A 20584-nucleotide genomic window follows, 5' to 3' on the forward strand; every position below is an offset into this window, starting at 1 on the left:
CTTTTTCCCTCCTGCCCTCCCTTCTTCCTCCTGCCCTCCCTCCTCCCCCTCTTCCTCCCCTCCTGCCCCTGCCTTCCCCTCTTCCTCCCCTTTTTCCCTCCTGCCCTCCCTTCTTCCTCCTGCCCTCCCTCCTCCCCCTCCTGCCCCTGTCCTCCCCCTCCTCTCCCCTCTTTTCCTCCTTCTTCCTCCTGCCCTCCCTGTACCACCCCTCTTTCCCCTCCTCCTCCCCTCTTTCCCTTCCTCCCCCTGCCCTCCCCTTCTCCCTTCCTGCCCCGTCCTCTCCTCCTCCTCCCCCTTCTTCCTCCCCTCTTTCCTTCCCTCCCCCTGCCCTCTCCTCCCCCCTCCCTTCTTTCCCTCCCTCCTCCACCCCTTTCCCTTCCTCTTTCCCTTCCTCCCCCTGCCCTCCCCTCCTCCCCCTTCCTCCTGCCTTTCTTCCTACCCCCTCCTCCCCTCCCTCCTGCCCTTCCTCCCCTTTTCCTCCCTCCTCCCCCATCCCCTTCTTCCCTGCCCTCCCCTCTTTCCCTCCCTCCCCCACCCCTTTCCCTTTCTCCCCCTGTCCTCCCCTCTTGCCCTCCCCTCCTACCCCCCTGCCCCTCCCCCGCTCAGGGTCGGTCCTCCTCCTTGCCCCATCGGGCCTGGCCCGGGGGAGGCTTCGAGGGGCGTGGAAGCACCGGGCGGAGGGCGGCTCCTCCGACCCCTTGGGAGGACCAGCCAGGGGCTCCTGCCGGCCGCACCCCCCGACCCAAATCCCTCCCGGGGAAGGGACCCCCAACAATGGGAAACCCCGCCACCCCGGACCAGCCCCACCCCAAGGGACCATGGCGGGGGGTCGGGGAGGGAGGTGGCCGTCTAGACCACCCTCCCGCTCGAAGGGGAAATAGGGATCTTCCCAGCTGAGAGGGACTTCTGTCTGGGGCTTGACGTCTGGGATGCTGGAAGATGTGGATTTCTGTCTTCCCGTCGTGGTCCTCAGGGGACATTTGGGGTTCGAATCCCGGCTCTGCCACTTGGCAGCTCAGTGACTGTGGGCCGGTCACTTCACGTCTCGGGGCCTCAGTGCCCTCATCTGGAAAATGGGGATGAAGACTGGGAGCCTCATGTGGGACAATCTGATGACCCCGTGTCTACCCCAGCGCTTAGAACAGTGCTCTGCACCTAGTAAGCGCTTAACAAATACCAACATTATTATTATTGGGGGCTCTCGGGGGGGGGGGTGGTGGTGTCTCCCTTCAACTAAAGCAGCGTGGCTCAGTAGAAAGAGCCCGGGCTTGGGAGCCAGAGGTCCTGGGTTCGAATCCCGGCTCTGCCACTCGTCAGCTGTGTGACCGTGGGCAAGTCACTTCACTTCTCTGGGCCTCAGTCACCTCATCTGTAAAATGGGGATGAAGACTGTGAGCCTCAAGTGGGACAACCTGATGACCCTGTATCTCCCCCAGCGCTTAGAACAGTGCTCTGCACATAGTAAGCGCTTAACAAATACCGACATTATTATAAAGCCCTTCCTCGAGGCGATAATGGGGCCCCTCCAGCCACTGAAAGGACTTTTCTCCCCAGCCCCCCGACCCTCTTTTCCTTCTCCCTGCGGACCTGGTGGGCGAGGGGAGGCCACCCCTTAGACGGCCATCCCTTCCCTCCCATTCGCCCCTTCCCCAATTACTTTTCCCCTTCCCTTTGTATGGGTTCCATTCAACTGTTGAAGGGAACCTTCCGCCCGAGGAGGAAAAAAATAGTCCCCATCTAACAGTCTAGGGTGAGAGAGTGTGTGGGTCCAGGCGCGCTGAGGGGGCGGGGGGGATAAAAAAACACAACACGTTTCCACATTCCCCTTCTTTATTTCGTCTCTTTTGAACGGACTGGAAGAGAGGGTCGGGGGTCGGAGGCCGATGATGGATGCTGGAGATCTGCCAAGCCCCAAGGATGATGCGCGTCAACCGAACCTGGCCAACGGAAGCGCCGGCCCCCGCCCCGTCCCTCCGCGCGCGCTTGCCCCCTCCCGTCCCCCGTCCCTCCAAGTGACGGACGGCGGCGCCCGGCCAATCGCGGGCCGAGGCTGCCCGCCCCGATGCGAAGCCGGCCAATGGGAGCGGAGGGGGGGCGGGACCAAGGGGCGGGGCGCCGCTTGGGGGCCGCCCCCTCGGCGGGGCCCCGCCCATCTTCCCCCTCTCCCCCTTCTCTCAGCGGGTGTCTGCCCGCCCCCCGCCCCGGCTCCCCTCAGGAGTTGGTGCCCGCCAAGAGCCGCGGCCATGAGAGCCAAAGTTGCCCCCCGATCCGTCCTGGGGGGTTAAAGTGCCCCCTTTTTATCCCCCCGCTCGCCCGCCCCCCCCCCCCCCAGGACCGGTCCTCTTCTTCCTCCTCCTCAGGACCCCCTCCTTCCCCCCCTCATGCCGGCCATGGTGGAGAAGGGCCCCGAGGTCTCAGGGAAGAGGCGAGGAGGGAGGAATCACCCGGCCTCCGCCGCCAACGCCGCCGCCGCCGCCGCCTCGGCCGCCTCGGCCGCCGCCTCCTCTTCCTCGTCGTCCTCGTCGTCGTCGTCGTCCTCCTCGGCGGCGGCGGCGGCGGCGGCGGGGGGGCCCAATAATGGCTCCACTAAAAGTTTGGCATCGGCCGCCGCGGCGCCCAATGGAAACAGCAGCAGCAACTCCTGGGAGGAAGGGAGTTCGGGATCGTCGAGCGACGAGGAGCACGGTGGGTCCCTTTCCCTTCCTTCCTTCCTTCCCTCCCTCCCTCCCTCCCTTCTCCCTCCTCCTCCATCCAACTCAGCCAGTGTCCCCTCTCTCCCTTCCCAGGAGGAGGAGGAATGAGAGTCGGACCCCAATACCAAGCGATCGTCCCCGACTACGACCCCGGTGAGTTGGGGCTTATGAACATCTTTTTGGGGGGAAGGGGTGGGTGACTGTTTTTGCCCCCCCTGCAGCTCTTCTCCCCTCCCAATACCAAGCGATCGTCCCCGACTACGACCCCGCTGAGTTTGGGCTTATGAACATCTCTTTTTTTTAAATTTTAAGGGGGGAGGGTGACTCTTTTTACCACCCCCCCTGCAGCTCTTTTCCCCTCCCAGTACCAAGCGATCGTCCCCGACTACGACCCCGCTGAGTTTGGGCTTATGAACATCTCTTTTTTTTAATTTTAAGGGGGGGGGGTGACTCTTTTTACCCCTCCCGCAGCTCTTTTCCCCTCCCAGTGCCAAGCGATCGTCCCCAACTACGACCCCGATGAGTTTGGGCTTATAAACATCTCTTTTTTTTTAATTTAAAGGGGGGGGGTGACTCTTTTTGCACCCCCTGCAGCTCTTTTCCCCTTCCAGTACCAAGCGATCGTCCCCGACTACGACCCCGCTGAGTTTGGGGTTATGAACATCTCTTTTTTTTTATTATTTTAAGGGGGGTGACTGTTTTTGCCTCCCCCTGCAGCTCTTTTCCCCTCCCAGTACCAAGCGATCGTCCCCAACTACGACCCCGGTGAGTTTGGGGTTATGAACATCTTTTTTTTTGTTGTTGTTTTAAGGGAGTGGTGACTGTTTTTGCACCCCCTGCAGCTCTTTCTCCCCCCCCCCCCCGCCCCCACCTCTGGCTCCTAAAGGGGCAGGAGGACCTGCAAGGGGTGGGTCGGTGGTAGCCTCGAACTGGCCCGCTTCGTGGGCCTCGGTGACTCCTTCCCTCCCCAGCCCCGGGAGCTGAGCTCCTCCGAGGGTGAAAGTCGGGGTCCCCTCCACCCCCCCCCAGTTCATTTCACTTGGAGCTGGTGTAATTTTCAATTAAAAAGAGCGTGGGGGGGAGGAGGAATCAAATCAACAACTTTCTTTTTTCGTGCGTTCACCCTGCTGTCCACGGGAAGAACAGCAGGAGGAAGAAAACGTGTTCTGCAAACGTGCCTCCAGACTTAAGGGGAAAAAGAAAGGATCCCCCTCCTTCCCCCCCCATCCCCGAAATATCCCTAAAACTTGGAATTTCGAGGGGAAGGACAGAAGGGCAGGGATGCGTTGAATGGGGGCATAGGGGGCAACTCCGGTTTGCCGTGCGGTTGGTTTCCCGTTCACGATGGTGAAGTGGGGGGGTGGGGGGATCTGGCGAGGAGGAGGTGGGTGTACCATCGTGAGAATGAAAAAAAAGACTTAAAACCAGGTTTCCCCGGCCCCGTCGAAATAGTAGATCCTTTCTCTTTTCAGCATTTAGGCCAGTAGAGCCCCGTTTCCACCTACACCTTCATTTCCCCTTTTCCCCCTCGGCCTTCGAGGCTCCTACCTCCCCCAACCAGATCGTGATAGGGAGAGTGGGATCGGCACGACACACTCTTTCTCTCTATCACTTAATAAAAGAAGTGTCGATGCTTTCCAGAGGGCGCTTTGCAGGCTGAAAAACAAGAAAAAAAGCCCATATAGCCAGGAGGGCTCGCATATGGCAGTTGGATTTTGTGGGACTTTGTATGTGTTTTGGTGGGGGAAGGGGCGGAGGAGAACTAAAAGGGATAAAACCGTCACAGGTCAGTTTTTTGCAACAGAGAGATAGCTCAGATGAATTCGTCCGAAAGAGAATCTCGGTAGAACAGTCTCCAAACCGCCTTTCTTTGGAAGAGCCTGTGAAGTGGTAGAGGAAGAAATTTTGCAGCCAAACAAAGGAATTCGGTCGTGTCACTGTCTGCAATGGGGCTTTAAAATAGATGGGCCGTTCGAGTCCATGATGTTTAAGGGAAAGTGACTTTAATTTCAAAAAAAAGAGATGCGTTTCAACTCCTTGATGAAGCCTTGTCAGCCTACCGTTTTGAGGTCTTTAAGACTTGAGTGCCTTCTTTTGTTGATCACAAACTTATGTGAATAATGAGGGTGGGAAAAGGTTATGCAACGCAATTTGAGAAAATTTCACTGCAGGGGTTGCTCCAAGAGAAAGGCGAAACTCTCACTAGGATAGTGAAGGTGTTCAGCGCTCATTGTGGTCTTTGGAGTAGGAATAAATGGAGAGGTCCTTGTTTTCCTGTACACAATGGAGTTGACATCTCAATTGTCTTTTTCTAGTTGTTTTTTTTTTGGTCTCCTTCCTAGCCAACCTCAGATCGCTGGCTTTGAGGTTACATGATCAACATTTCTGCTCTTTTTAATCCCATGTTAGCAGCAATAATAATTTTCTGGCATTTCCTGATTCTGATCCCCCTCCTCTTCCTTCTTTTGGCAGGCACTTCTCATTTATATGAGTGACAAGAGTAGGCATAGGAAGCAAGGGGTTTTTGGTTTTTGGGTTTTTTTATTTAATCTTTTTCCTCCTCTTTGCTTGTTTGGCCACCAGGGGAGGCAAATTGTTTTTGGTAAGAGCTGACCCTTTATTCGTTTTGTAGGTCAAGCCCGTCATCCCAATGACACATGCGAAGCATGGCTTGACCCAAGTATTCCAGAATTTCTCTGTCAGGCTCTCAAGTCTCTTCGTTTTTAGCAAGTTGCATTTTGCTTTTTACCTACCCCCCCCCCCCATACCATGTAGTTGGGGTGCTCTAAAACCCCAGGAATGTAATTTGCAAACTGTACTTTTTAGAGATGTAGGTACAGTCTGATTAAATTTATGAGTCTGTGTTTGGCCTGACCTATTTTTATATTTTAAAATCTCTGTGATAGTCTTTTGGTGAGAGCCTATGTAGTATGGGAAATCATCTACTGAACTATGTAACAGTTTATGAAGGAACATTAGCAGGCTCAAGTTTGCATGAAGGGAGGCATTTTAAAGGGTAAAACACTAAATACTCTGGAAAGTTTTTTCTAATTATTGATTTGGCATATTGTATTCTTAAGCAGTGTGGCAAGGAGTCAGCCTGGGAATCAGAGGGACCTGGGCTCTAATTTTGGCTCTGCCACTTTCCTGCTGTGTGACCTTGGTCAAGTCATTTAAACTTCTCTGTGCTTCAGTTCCCTCAACTGCAGAGTGGGGATTCAGTGTCTATTTTCCCTTCCACTTAGGCTATGAGCCCCATGTGAGACAGGGACGGTACCTGGCCCGATTAACTTGTATCTACCCCGGGGTTTAGAATAGCGCTTGACACACCGTAAGCGCTTAACAGATATCATAAAAGCAGGGGTGGGGGTCGGGTGGTGGGGACAGGACTGTGTCTAACCTGATTGTTTTGTGCTTAGTAGAGTGTTTGGCATATAGTAAGGGCTTAACAAATACCATAAAAATTATTATTAACCACAATTTCTGAATCCTGCATCTTGGGATTTTTTTTTTTTGCAAAAGGGGAGTTAAGACTATTTATAGTACTTATTATAATTCTCCAAGTGATGCTTTGGCAGTGTGAATTGATAGTGTTTTTTTCCACTAAGTTGGTATTGGCTGTTAGATATAGAACTTCTATTATGTAGAAAGTGTTTTTCTTCTGTATATAATTTTGCCTTATTGAGGGAGAGGATTGATCTTATATTCACAGGCATTGCCACTATTCAAAATGTTACTAAGACACAATTTTTTCTAAAGTCATTCCTCGACAGATTGAAGAGAGTTTCCATTGGACTAGCGATGAAAACAATAGCTTTTCTTCTGGGAGTGATTGTTCAGTTTGCATTTTCAGGGCCTCTGCTTCTCATTTCTGCTGTATATTTGTCCAGTTCTTGCCCCTTGCTCCTCCATCAAGGGGTGGTACTTGGTTTAGCAAAGGAAGTTAAACCTTGATAGAAGGTGAAAGAGGAAGTAGAAACTAATGACTGAAGCAAGGTTTTGGAGTCTCTGTGGTTTTAGTTTTCCATGCCACTGCGTATCTAGGTTTGTGATTGGATTGGAAATGTTAAGGCGTCTGAGAGCCTAAATGGGCCAGTCTTCGTCATTTTAAGACCCAGGCCAGCTTAAAGGGTGGCTATATGTATATATATATATATCTATATATATGTATTTTTTTAAAAAAGAATAATCAGAATTCGGGCTCCTTAATGATCCATTTGTTGCAAATGAGAACTAGAGATGAAGTTAGGAAGAGTGTGGCCCTGGGAAGTTTAGCCCTGCTGTTTGTTCAGTGGAAAGAATGTGGAAAGTGAGGGAATCTGGCAACCTAAGTTTCACTCGGGGCTTCGCAAGGAGGGGGATGCCGGTTGGGGTTCTGCCGACGGTCAGCGGGGAAGGTTCCTGAGCAATCTAGAAGGTGGACGGGTCTAGCGGGAATACTGGAAGGTGGCTAGCCAGTGTGGATGGTAATAGATGGCAGGGCTAAGGCAGCTTTGATCAGTTCTCTGCTGTGGTCACGGTGGCTGTCCCCGAGTCTTGTATTCATTCATTCAGTCGTACTCACTGAGGACTTACTGTGGCCAGAGTACTGTACTAAGCGCTTGGGAGAGTAAGCTATAACAATAAACAGACATGTTCCATGCCTACAGCGAGCTTACTTACACCTTTCCGTACACTTTGCAGTGTGCCGTACTCCTGTATGCCTTCTTGCTCATTGCACACAGTGCCCCACAGGGAACACAACCAGGGTAGATGAGAGAGTACAAGTGACACTGCCCAAACAATATTTAGTTCCTTTTTTTAAAAATGGTATTTGTTAAGTGCTTACTGTGTGCCAGGAACTGTACAAAGCACTGGTGGGGGATACCAGCTGAATCAGATTGGACACAGTCCATGTCCCATGTGGGGCTCACGGTCTTAATCCCCATTTTCAGGTGAGGTAACTGAGGCACAGGGAAGTCATGACTTGTCCAAGGTCACACAGCAGCTAAATGGTGGAGCCAGAATTAGAACCTAGGTCTTCTGGCTCCCGGGTCCCTGCTTTTTCCATTAGACCACACAGCTTCTGCAAAAACAGCATAGGTTCTGGAGGCTCAGGTCTCAGGACTTGGGTGAGTCCATTGCTCTTATCAGGAGACTCCCATCTGGTACTGAGAAACAGACTCTCCACATTCTCATAAGAAACCTTGATCCCTTTTCCTTTTCTGGCTTTCCTAGATCACTATAAATCTCCCTCTTAAAGAGGTTTTTTTTTAAAAAAATGTATTTGTTAAGCACCTATTCTGACAGCCACTGTTCTAAGTGCTGGGGTAGATACAAGCAAAATGGGTTGGACACAGTTCCTGTCCCACTTGGGGCTCACAGTCTTAATCTCCATCTAACAGGTGAGGGAACTGAAGCACAGAGATGTTAAGTGACTTGTCCAAGGTCACCCAGCAGTCAAGTGGCAGAGTTGGGATTAGAACCCACGTCCTTCAGACTTGGAGGCCTGTGCTATATCCACAAGGCCATGCTGAATCTGTGCAAAAATGTCCTTCCTCTAATATTGCAAGGGTGGTCCAGAGGGACCTTTTTATCGTGAGAAAAACACAATTGCCATTCCTGGTCATGAAATGATCATTGGATCTGGGGAGCACTTTTCTGTTCGAATTCTTGCTATATTGAATGGCTAGGGTTTTTTCTGTCTTAGCTTTAGTAAAAACATTTTCACCTACCTTTTTTTTTGGCTTTGGTAATCCATAAATAATCTGCTTAAAACTGGGTTTATCTTTCATATATTATTTTCCATTTATAACATTACTCGTTAAATTTGTTTTTGGCTTTTGTTTTGGCTTTTGATTTCCATATTCAGAAAAAATACCATCTTTTTCTGCTGTTCTTTTCTTGCTGTCCAATTGAATGAGTACAGTGACTTGTATGGAAAAAAGTTGAAGTCTCTAGCTTCCTGTATTAGGTCAGCTTGACTTGTATTTTCTGTTAACACAGTGAAGTTTTGTTTTTTTTTCCCCAAAAGATAACTAAATTGCAGATGTACCTGAAACCTAGGAATTGCATCCCTAACTCCCTATCTCATGAAATTGTTTTGAGGTCTTGTGAAAAGCAGAACCTCAAAATTGGCTGAATAATAAGCAGCAATAAGTTAAAATCGATTATGCATTTCAAAAGACTGATCTCCTTATTCTTGAGATTTAGGGAAAGTTAGTGGTGTAGTATGCAAAATATGCTTTAAAGTGCAAATAGAGCTGGATTGGGTCCCTGGAAACCTGCTTTATGTTCCTGGCTCCTGCTTGGCTGGGGACCTGGTCGTTTTGGGGAAGTAACTGCCTGTGTTTCTTCATCAGTAAAATGGGAATAGTTTGAAGAGATATAGGAAAAAGAGCATTTTGGCCTCTAGAAGAAAAATAAATGTAACTGTCATAGGATGCTATATTTAACAGACTGAAGCTCTGTCCCATCCAAATTTCAGAAAGTGACATTTTTTCAGTTGCATCACCACTCCCCATACTTGAAGTCCTTGATTCAGTTCTTACATCTCACAACAACAGTATCTTCCTTTTCCCTGTTGTTGCCACCCAAAGATTACCCTCAGGTGATGATGACTGTATTCTACTTAATGAGGTCAGCAGTGGTTGAAAGAAAAAACTGTTCGTTGGATGCGGTAGAGAAAGAGTACAAAGAGGTAGAGAGAAAGAGATGTGGAAATGGTGACAGGAACAGTTGAGAGTTAGACGGGAATTTGTGGGGAAAGAGGCATAGAAAACGCTGGGTAGGCTGTCATTTTATAACTTTAAAAAGTAGTGGCTAAAACGTGTTTTCCTCTAATGATGATTTCATGGACAGATGACCACTATAAGATAAAGCTCTTGGGGTCATCAAGCTTAAGGCCACTTGACCTAAGAAGGTCAATTGAGTCTTGGTTCCGCCTCTAGCTGAGAAGCTACATCTTGGGTTTCTGGGTCTCTATATCTTTTTCTTTGGGTTTTTTAACTACTCACCAACCCCCCAATTAGTCTTTTTTTTAATTAGGCATCATGAGGGTGTGGTGAGTTTTTCCTCACTGGGATTCCTGCCCCTCTGAGGTCTGGTTTAAAAAAAAATAGTGTCTGGCATGACATTCACTTGTTCTTCGCCCTCCCGCTGCACCCCTTCCCCCCTTTCTGGATGTGTGTGTGTGTGCATGCTGGCTTCGCTAATGTGAGGAGGATCTGGAAAAAAAATTGATTGTCTTTTCTACTCCCTTAAAATTAATTCTTTAATGTTAAAATGCTTCATACAGTATATTTTAATGTTCCAGGAAGCATGAGGGGAAAATACTTTTTTTTTTTTTCCCTTATTTCCAGGGAAATCCATAAAGGAAACAATTCAAAAGGGGGGTTGGGTGCAGGGGGGTAGGGGAGATGAGAGAGAAAGGGAGAGAGAGAGAGAGAGAGAGAGAGAGAGAGAGAGAGAGAGAGAGAGAGAGAGAGAGTGTGTGTGTGTGTGTGTGTGTGTGTGTGTGTAAGGGGAGCGAAGGAGAATGAACCATTTAAGCTTTCTGTTTCCTTTTCAAAAAATTTTAAAATCCCAATTTGTTGATATTTATTACTGAAGACATAGAAATACCATCCTTTTACACATTAGAGTGGAAAAGGTATATGTGACTGTGTTCTGCAGGGCTCCCATATTGAGGAAAAGGAAGAGGTGCTATCTCTTATTGATAGTCTTTCTGTGAGTCAGAGAAGGGACTTAAGCATAGCTAGTTCCTTGATACTGAGGAAAGCGTTAAGCATTTCCTTTACTTTATCGAAACTAGTAAATATTCTAATGTTGAATATGTTGAAGCAGAAGTCCAAGAGAGTTTAAGCATTATATCCCAGAGAGTAAGAACACACTATATGAGAGCAGAACAAAGCTCAACTTCAGAATAAGGAACAGGGAGGGAGGTTGTTGAAAGCAAGTACCAAATTTATAAGGTTGGGAAATAATTTAAGATTGTATGACAGATGTAGAATGACATGCATGTTCTTAGCAAATGACAAGACAGGATGGGTTCGCTGTTTGGAAATGATCATGTTCTAGAGCATCACTGAGTCTGTCAGTGCTCCACTGAGAAAAGATTGAAAATTCTTGGTTGAAAGAGTAAAATTTACATTTCTGCTCATCGATTGACCTTATCAAAACTTCAACTTTGGAAATAATCTTGACTGGTGTCTCTGGGTGGCCTTCTCAATGCAGAGATTTGCTCTGGTGGTATCTGTCTCGAAGATGGATCAGCAAAGAGGCATCTCAATATGCTTTGAGTTTTCCAGATGTGATTTATATCACATGGTCCCTAGAAACCATGGATTTGGGTCTTGGTCAGTCGGAGTTAGAAGAAGTTGATTTCCAAGAGATGTTGTGCTTTTGAGGTGAAGCCCGTTTGTTAGGACAACTTGGGACAAGGTAACCAAGAGCATTTTCAGGGAATAAATAGGGTACAACCAGTTCTAGGATAACATGGGACTTTTTTTTTTGCCAAAATGCATGTAAAGGAACAGTCAAGCAATCACACTGACCATTTCACTGCCCCTCACAAGCCCACAGAACGTATCTTCCAACACCATGGCACCGAGTCCAAACAGCTGGGTGTTGTAGTATGAAACCTCCTTAATTCCTGTACAGCGTTCTAGCCAAAACATATAGTGAAGGCATGAGTTAAGGCAGAACTGAATGCCTAGGGAGATTCCTGACTGGCATTCTAGCCCAGTTACATCAATCAGCGGCATTTCTTGAGCGCTTACTCTGTGCAGAGCCCTGTGTTAAGGTCTTGGAAGAGCACAGTACAATATTTGGTAGACACGTTCCTTGCCGTCAGGGAGCGTAGGGTCTGAAGTCAATTAGTGATATATTTTGAGGGCTTACTGTGTGCAGAGCGCTCCCATATCCATTCCAAATTTAGCTTTGTCCATAGCTGGAGACCTGTGGTTGGCAAAAGCTACTGCAATTTTAGAGTCATCTGCGACTAACAAAAGTGAATCAGTTCTGCTAACAAAAAACGGTGACTTATTCTTTGGAACTTTGTGACCTTGGGCCAGTCACTTCTCTGGGCCTCAGTCTCCTCATCTGTAAAATGGGGATTAAATTTTCTCTCTCCCTCACCGGCTCTGAGCTTCTTGAAGGCCTGGGTCTGTGCCTGATCTGATTGTCCGAAGCACTGGCGTGGATATAGTACAGTGTTTGGCACATAGTCAATGCTTAATGAGTATCACAGCTATAATTAGTAGTAGCAGTATCCTCATATTAATTTCTGCAGTGTATGATCTTCCTCTTCAGAAGGTTAATTCTGCCTATGGCTTCTAGTTTGCCATGGATGACATCACAATGATATTTATTAAGAATGTGCTGAGTGTTGGGGTAGATGGTGGTCTGTAGAGGGAGGGAGGGAGAATTGATATTTATGCCCATTTTACAGATGAGGAAATTGAGATTGTGACCTGCCTAAGGTGTTACAGCAGGCAAGTGGCAGAGCTGGAATTAGAATCCAGATCTCTTGATTTCCAGTCCTGTGTTGTTTTCCACCAGGCCAACCTGTTTATGGCTTCTAACATTGGCTTGACAAACCCATTTGTTCAGCATCTTTGCACTGTTTTCTGAAGTGGAAGCCTCAAGTGATGTTCTTTGGCAGTTAAAGATTAAATCCTACTCCAAAAAAAAAAAAAAAGAAAGAGTGAGACAGACAGGCAGAGGCAGACTTCCACCTTTAAATAGAAATTATCCTAGGCTGCTGGTAATCCTAGGCTGCTGTTTGTTCTGACTAAAGGAGATGTATTTTTGATCATACTGGACCTGGTCATGGAAGAGTGGAGCACCAAATCATATCTCTGGACTAGAAGAGTTCCTATTGCATTTTGTCCAAGCATTTTTGCTTGGAAGACCATCTGGCTCCCAAGAAGGACTTTACCAGATGGAGCTATGCCTTTAAAATCAGCCTTGTGGAGAGTTTGTCGGAATCCACAGGCCTGCAAAAATGTTTACCTGCTGTCAGTCAGTCAGTCGTATTTATTGAGTACTTTGTGCAGAGCATAGTACTAAGCTCTTGGGAGGGTAGTACAATGCAACAATAAGCAGACACATTCCCTGCCCACAGGGAGCTTGTAGTCTAGAGGGAGATTTTAACTGTGCTTTTGGAAGGGGCGGTCCAGAGTTGGAGCAGTTATAGAGCTGAAGTGGGCAACTATGGGTACGTTGTGAGTGGCCAGGGTGGCAGGGAGATTGGGGACTCTGAGTTGGTGCCTGTGGATTAGGGTTGACCTTCCATGGAATCCCGGGACTACGATTCCTAGGAGACTCTAAGGACTTTACAGGACCCCACTCTCTTTCCCCCGGGGCAAAGAGAGGAAGGACTGAGTCAGAACCGGCTTGGGTCTCGTGCTAGTTTAGGTGATGGGGCAGTTGACTACATGCTGGGAGGCATAGCTGCAGCTTCATCCGGCAAAGCTCCTTGTGGCCCAAGCCAGGCTGCTCAGGTTCACAGTAAAGGAGAAAGGTAAAAAATGTAGGGAGGTAACAGAAGAGAAGCAGCGTGGTTTAGTGGATAGAGCATGGACCTGGAAGTCAGAAGGACCTGGGTTCTAATCCCAGCTCCACCACTTGTCTGTTGTGTGACCTTGGATGAAGTCACTTCACTTCTCTGGGCTTCAGTTACCTCATCTGTAAAAAGGGGGCTAAGAGTGTAAGCCCCATATGGGACAAGGACTGCATCCAATCTGATTAACTTGTACCTACCCCAGTTGCTTAGAACAGTGCTTGGCACATAGTAAGCACTTAACAAGTACCGTCATTATTATTAAGGGAGGACTTTTCCTTTACTCCCATTGCCCTTCTGCTCCTGATTCTAGTCTTGGAAATTTTTTGTTGCAATAGGGGGATGTCTCTATGAACCCTTTCCTGTAATCCCTAGTTTCATTTGTGATTGTTTTTTTGGACATAGCGTCTCCCACCAGCTGTCAGAGATGAAAAATGCTTTTAAATTTTGGGTTTTTTAGTACTTAGGGACCTTACAGGTTATGGTTAACTTTGATGCATTCTGTATGGACCTAGGCCATGACATGCAGTTCAAAGAGTGTAAGGTTTTTTTTTGGCTTTTCTGATATATAAATGTAGACTCTAAACTTGTTGTGGGCAGGGAATGTCTGCTAACTCTGTTGTATTGTCCCAAATGCTTAGTACAGTACTCTGCGCATCGTAAGTGCTCAATAAATACCATTGATTGAGAGGCACATAGAAAGCACATCCTTCCCTGGCCTTCCCTGTCTAGGCCCTCTTTCCTCTCTCACTTTCCCACTCTCTTTAGTGTTGCCCTTACATTTGTTTTTGCATTGTTTATTCACCCTTCCTCATCTCCAGAGCATTTATATACATATCCAGACTTTATTTTTATGTCTGCCTCCCCCTCTAGACTGTAAGCACCTTTTGGACGAGGAAAGTGTCTACCAACTCTATTATATTATACTCTCCCAAGTGCTTACTACAGTGCTCCGCACACAGTAAACGGTCCATAAATATGACTGTTTGAAAGGCAAAAGTGATCTTCATGTTGCTATAATTGCCTTTTATGGAAAAGGAATTTAAGGACCGAGCTCCTTGTGGGCAGGGAGTATGTCTGCCAATTCTGTTGCATTGTACTCTCCCAAGCGCTTAGTACAGTGCTCTGCACAGAGTGCTCAATAAATCCCATTAATTGATGATCAACACAGATCTAAAGAACCACATTTTGAGTAACTAGCTTTTATAGGGTGTTGAGGCTTCTTGATGAAACACCTTTTTAGAGGCTATTCATTCATTGTCATTCAGTCATATTTATTGAGGGCTTACTCTATCCAGTGCACTGTACTAAGCGCTTGGGAGAGTACAATGCAAAAATGAACAGACACATTTCTTGCCCACAGCGAATTTACAGTCCAGAGGGGTCTTGCACCTAGTTCACCTGTTTTGAATGGGGCACAGGACCTCTGCGTGAATGAGCCTTCTTGTGATTAGACCTCCTTATCACTGAACTTTTGCCTTTCTAATTGAGGAGCACATCCCATCCCACTTAGTGGGTACTTTTACCTGCAATTTTTTCACTGTATAACTGATCAACGATTTAGGTGGGTGTGTTTCTCTAATGCTGGCATTGAAATTAATCTATCCAAACAAAGGATGGCTTCTCCAGTTTTTCGGCTCCTGTTGGCATTTAAAGAGCTGAAAATGACATTTTGGTTCTTTTTTTGAAAAAACAAAATAAAATAGGCTAACCAAAATTGTGCAAGTCTTATAAAGGTTTAGCTGTATGTTGCTGCAGCCGCCCTGAGAATGTATTAAAAAATACATTTAGGGAAATCAGTATTTGATTCGTTAATAACAGCAAGGCTCTGATGTACCATTATTTTAGAGGTTACCAGGGCGAAAGAGGGGGAGTGAAAGGACTGTGAGCCGGTTGTTGGGTAGGGATTGTCTCTGTTGCCGAATTGTACTTTCCAAGCGCTTAGTATAGTCCTCTGCACACAGTAACCACTCAATAAATACGATTGAATGAATGAAATAAGGCTAATGGAGGGGCAGAATGAAGAGCAGGGTGTGGAGCCAGAAGGGCGACTGTCCGAGAGTGGGGCCGTGAGGCTGTAATAATAATAATAATAATGTTGGTATTTGTTAAGCACTTACTATGTGCAGAGCACTGTTCTAAGTGCTGGGGTAGACACAGGGGAATCTGGTTGTCCCACGTGGGGCTCACAGTCTTAATCCCCATTTTACAGATGAGGTAACTGAGGCACAGAGAAGTTAAGTGACTTGCCCACAGTCACACAGCTGACAAGTAGCAGAGCTGGGATTTGAACCCATGACCTCTGACTCCAAAGCCCGTGCTCTTTCCACTGAGCCACTCTGCTGTAGGTAAGAGCGAGTCTGGAGCCACCGAGGGAGGACAGCCGGTCCATCCGTCAGTGATATTTATTGAGCGCTTACTGTGTGCTGAGCACCAAGCTGAGTGCTTGGGAAAGTTCAGTATATATATGTTAATAAATGCGATCTCTGCCCACAAGAAGCTTACAGTCCTCACAGGGGAGACAGCCACTGAAATAAAAAACCGACAGGGAAAACAGTAGACTACAAGGATATGTACATGAGTGCTGTGGGCCTGAGGTGAGTATCAAAATGCTTAAGGGAGAAAGAATTTACTGTAAGAGGAGGAAAATCGAGGAAAAAGAAAGATGGGACTGGAATGAGGGAGAGAGAAGAACATGAAAATCCTGTGAATGTCACAGGTTAATTTGAAATCTTTTGCATAGGTAGCGACCCTCCTCCGCCCCCCCCCTTCTTGGTCTTAAAATGCTGAGTATATTGGAAGCCGATCGTTCTTTTTGTGTGAACAGTGGCTTCTCTTTCAAAGTCTTGCTCTTGTTGACCGACCTTGCACAAGAGGGGCTTGATTTTCCTTGCCAGATTTTTGTTCAAGTTGTATAAAAGCCTTGCCGAGCCACTGAGAGAAGGTGCTGGGTAGAGAATATTTTACGGGTTGTTTTTTTTTCTTGTCTTGCACTTTCTGAAAAAGATTTTAAGGCAGTTTGTAAGAGCTGAGTAAAATTGGCCTGCTTTCAATTTTGAAAATAGCCTGCTCATTTTCAACTCCTTTTTGTGAAGAACGTTTACTTAGAGTAGTACTAAGATAGTTGAAGCTAAAACACTGACAAGGCCGATATTGGGAAATTTTCCCCATGTCTTTGTACAGATCTGCCTTGCATCTTGGGATACCTTAGATCTGTTTTACAACAAACTTGTGCGTTTCCAAAATTGTTTTGAGTGGAACCTACCATCTGTGGTGAAGTTTGTGTCCAATAATGACAAATAAAGAATATAGAGAATGCTGGGTTAGGCACAGGGAAAATATTTTTTTTGTTGTTGTTTTTTTTAATTTTCTTGTCAGGTTGTGTTTTAGTGGGGTCTGGGGGAAGTGCATGGGGCACATTTTACTTCCTGAATAGCAATTTGTGGCTGATGTTTGGAAGCGACTGCCTCTCATAGCTTCTTAATTCTTCATGGTATTTGTTAAGTGCTTACTATGTGTCGAGTACTGTTCTAAGCACTGGGGTTGATACGAGATGATCAGGTTGGACACTCTAATTGGAGGTCAAAGTGGTATTTGTTAAATTCTTACTATGTGTCAAGCACTGTAATAATAATAATAATTGTGGTGTTAAGCAGTGGGGTGGATACAAGCAGTTCTGATTGGACACAGTCTCTGTCCCACCTGGAGGCTCACTGTCTCAATCCCCTCAAGTCACTTAACTTCTCTGGGCCTCAGTTCCCTCATCTGTAAAATGGGGATGAAGTCTCTGAGTCCTAGTGGGGCACCCTGATTACCTTGTACTACCCCAGCGCTTAGAACAGTGCTTTGCACATAGTAAGTGCTTATCAAATGCCATCATTATTATTATTAATACTGGACATGACTAATGTTTTTGGAGCCTCCTCAAAGGTCAAATATTCATTCATTCAGTCGTATTAATTGAGCACTTCCTGTGTGCAGAACACTGTACTAAGCACTTGGAAAATACAATTCAGCAACAGTGAAAGACAGTCCCTGCCCACAACGGGCTCACAGTCTATGTCAACACACCTGTCTGACTGACAGATTTTTAGCTTGCTCCGTTGGCTAGTCGTGGTCTGCGGCCGGCCCTCACCCCAAGAGACATTAAGGCAGAGAGAGGGCGGCCCGTAGTGAGGTGAGGGGAACAGTGTAGAGCCATCCGCACCCCTCAACAGAAGCTATCAAGCCGACCGACTACAGGACCAATGAGGCGGGCTTGAGGTAACCTTAGCGGAAAAGATGTGTGTCGGCACGAGTTCAGCCTAATGTTTTTCAGGCCTTCTGTGCTAGTATTGCGACAAAAAGTTCCAACTGCAAATCCCCATATCATTAGTTGGCTAACGAGGCAGATTTCTTTAGGGTTGTTGAGGAAAAATGTGTAATCTGCAATTTTTTTTTTTTAAATTGCTGCTAGGATCACCCTGTGCAGACTCAGCCTTTAGGCGAGTTTTGGGAAAATTGCGCCAGATTGCAACTTGAGTTTCCAGGGGGTAGTTGAGCAGGTTAACTTCAGTTATTGGTTCACTTGGAGAGTGAACCCCCAGATTCTTCTCCATCTGGGTCAGAATTGTTGTCCTGCTACCCAGGCTCCATCCCACACATGTAGTTTTATACTTAAATGAGATCGTGAAATGAGATACTTTTGCCTGTATAGTAAACTGCCCCAAGTTGTGCACTACAGCAGTTTATATTTTGGGGGGAAGTAAATCCTTTTGCTAAAGGTTTAAATTTTTAGGTGTATAGTGGAATTGCACTCATCTACCAAAGTGCTTACAGTTGGAAAATGTTTAGAAGTCTATTTTCTGGGAGGAAGTGGCTAAGCAAACAACTATAGTGCTGGAGTTTAGGCCTTTTTAAGCCTCCAAAATATTGAGGATCACTTAGACCCACTCTTCCCTAAACTGCTAAAACATTAGCCAGAATTTTTCTCTCTACCTCTCTGGTTAAGCATTTTCCAAATGTCCCTCAAATGTCTGAATTTAAACTAAAAATTTCTAGCTGAGACCTCTAGACTGTAAGCCCACTGCGGGCAGGGAATGTCTGTTTACTGTTATGTCGTACTGTCCCAAGCACTTAGTACAGTGCTCTGCACACAGTAAGTGCTCAGTAAACGAATTGAATGAATGAATGACCTACTCTGAAAAGCAGGGAAGGTTTTGCCAGGAGTTCAGGGCATTTTCTCTGTGGAGGGATGGAGAAGTGAGTAGTTTTCTGTCTTACACTCATTCAGGAAGTATATGCTTCCATGCCTTTCTAGCTATTTCATTTAAACAGGTCTTTTTAGGCCTTTCTCCTCTTTTAGGTAGGTTTGGTTACACTCCGTTGCACAATGGGCCAATCTTGCAAACATCATGAGGTACGTAAGGGCAGAATAGCCAGTACAGCCTGGTAAAGCAATCCATCAATGGCATTTATTAAGCATCTATATATAATGTGCAGAACACTATATATTAGGCCTTTGGGAGAGTTTGGGAGATCCTTGCTCTTCAGCTGCCCACAGTCTAGCTGGTGAGACACCTGTGAATTACAAATATGGGGGCAGTGGGGATTGTAGGATCTGGTGTGAAACCTGAATCACTGTACACATTTCTACTATAATTCTCGGAGCTATATTCGTGCAAAGCCGAACTTTGAGGGACACATACTGTAATACCTGTCATGTTGCTGGACCCGCTCAAAAAGTTTCTCCAACAGTGTGGCATGCTGTATTCAAGCAGACTTGAGTCGCCAGATGGATGTTCCCTGATTTTCTAACCATTTCTAGCCAAAATGCCTAGTGAAAAGAACTGTGTTACCCATTACTCAAGCCATTGGGAGTTCCCAAAGATTACCCACTTAACTTGATGAATAGGCTTTCAAACCAGATCGTATTCCTGTTCCACTGGTCTTAAAATTTCATTGGTTGGTTTTCCCAGGTATCTTCCTTTTCTTTTTTTTTCCCACAGATAAATAGGGTAATGGAAAAGATTCAGCTGGGTGCAGTGATATGACCCTAATCCCAGAACACTGGTAGAATGCTTGGTAGCGTGAGCTCTTTAATTAGATACAAAGTCATCAGGTGTGCTATTTGCATATTAGGAAGTTCTTCGTGATCTTTTTTTATGGTATTTAAGTGCTTACTATGTGCTAGGAGCTGTACAAAGTGCTGAGGTAGATCCATGATCAACCGGGCTTTTTTTTGTTGTTTTTTTTTAGTGGTGTTTGTGCTTACTGTGTACCATACACTTTCAAATGCTGGGGTAGATTTAGAGTTATCAGGCTGGACAAAGTCCATGTCCCACATGAGGTTCACAGTCTTACTCCCCATTTTACAGATGAGTTCACTGAGGCCCAGAAGAGTCAAGTGACTTGCCCAAAGTCACGCAGCTGATAAGTGGCCGAGGCGGGATCAGAACCCACTAGTGCTGACTCCTAAGCTCATGGTGTTTCCACGAAGCCACGCTGCTTCTCTCAGCAAATACTATCATCGTTCGGCTACCGAATTAGGCTTAAGGACATACTAGCGAAGCTCTTTGTTTAATACTACAACTGGTATTGCACAAGGGTGGATATTTCTATCTTAAGAAAAAACAGTCTACCTGCTTTTGAAACTCTTTTTGTGGGTCTGAAATACTTGATAAATTTAAATCTAAGAATAATATGCTGGTTCTCCATATTTGTTTAAAGGGAGGTAGGCTGGGAAAAGTCCAATTAGCTCCCTCTAGCTGCAAAAGAAAGTGGATTTGCTCCTTCCTTTTGTTCTTATTTATTATTATTATTATGGTATTAAGTGCTTACTATGTCCCAAGCACTGTTCTAAGTGCTGGGGCAGATACAAGGTAATCAGGTTGTTCCACGTGGGGCTCACAGTCTTAATCCCCATTTTATAGATGAGGTAACTGAGGCCCAAGAGAAGTGAAGTAACTTGCCCAAAGTCACATAGCTGACAAATGGCGGAGCAGGGATTAGAACCCATGACCTCTGACTCCCAAGTCCATGCTCTTTCCACTAAGCCACGCTGCTTCTCTCTTTTTTTTGACATTCTGGAGTTTGAGTGTGGGGAATTTATTTCAACGTACTGGTTTTCAAACTCCATTAGGTCTTTTCTAAGGCAGAAGATTTGCAAGATTTTGGAGTCCCAACTCTAGTGATTCTGGCTAGCTGAACATGTCCTAAAACCAGAAGACTGTAAAGTGGGGACTGTTTGAAAGAAATTTTATCATCTTGAGAAAGAGTAACACTAAGATTGGAAGCAACAGGCTCAAACTTTACCCAGTCAACCTTCTAGTCCGGTTTTGAGTTAAAACCTGGAGTGACTGTCCACATT

The 20584-nt window shown here is 46.3% G+C and overlaps 1 protein-coding gene across 1 annotated transcript in view; it reads left to right on the top strand.

Annotated features, from left to right (window-relative positions):
- Window positions 1-2201: 2201 nt before the first annotated feature.
- Window positions 2202-20584, top strand: part of RCOR1 (REST corepressor 1) — a 121471-nt gene continuing 103088 nt past the window's right edge. The window contains exons 1-2 of the mRNA XM_029061494.2: window positions 2202-2685; window positions 2787-2846. Of these exons, the coding sequence (XP_028917327.1) occupies window positions 2382-2685; window positions 2787-2846 (364 nt within the window). The 5' untranslated portion in view covers window positions 2202-2381. The remainder of the gene's footprint in view (window positions 2686-2786; window positions 2847-20584) is intronic.

This window comes from Ornithorhynchus anatinus, chromosome 1, assembly GCF_004115215.2.
Source record: "Ornithorhynchus anatinus isolate Pmale09 chromosome 1, mOrnAna1.pri.v4, whole genome shotgun sequence".
Classification (NCBI taxonomy): domain Eukaryota; kingdom Metazoa; phylum Chordata; class Mammalia; order Monotremata; family Ornithorhynchidae; genus Ornithorhynchus; species Ornithorhynchus anatinus.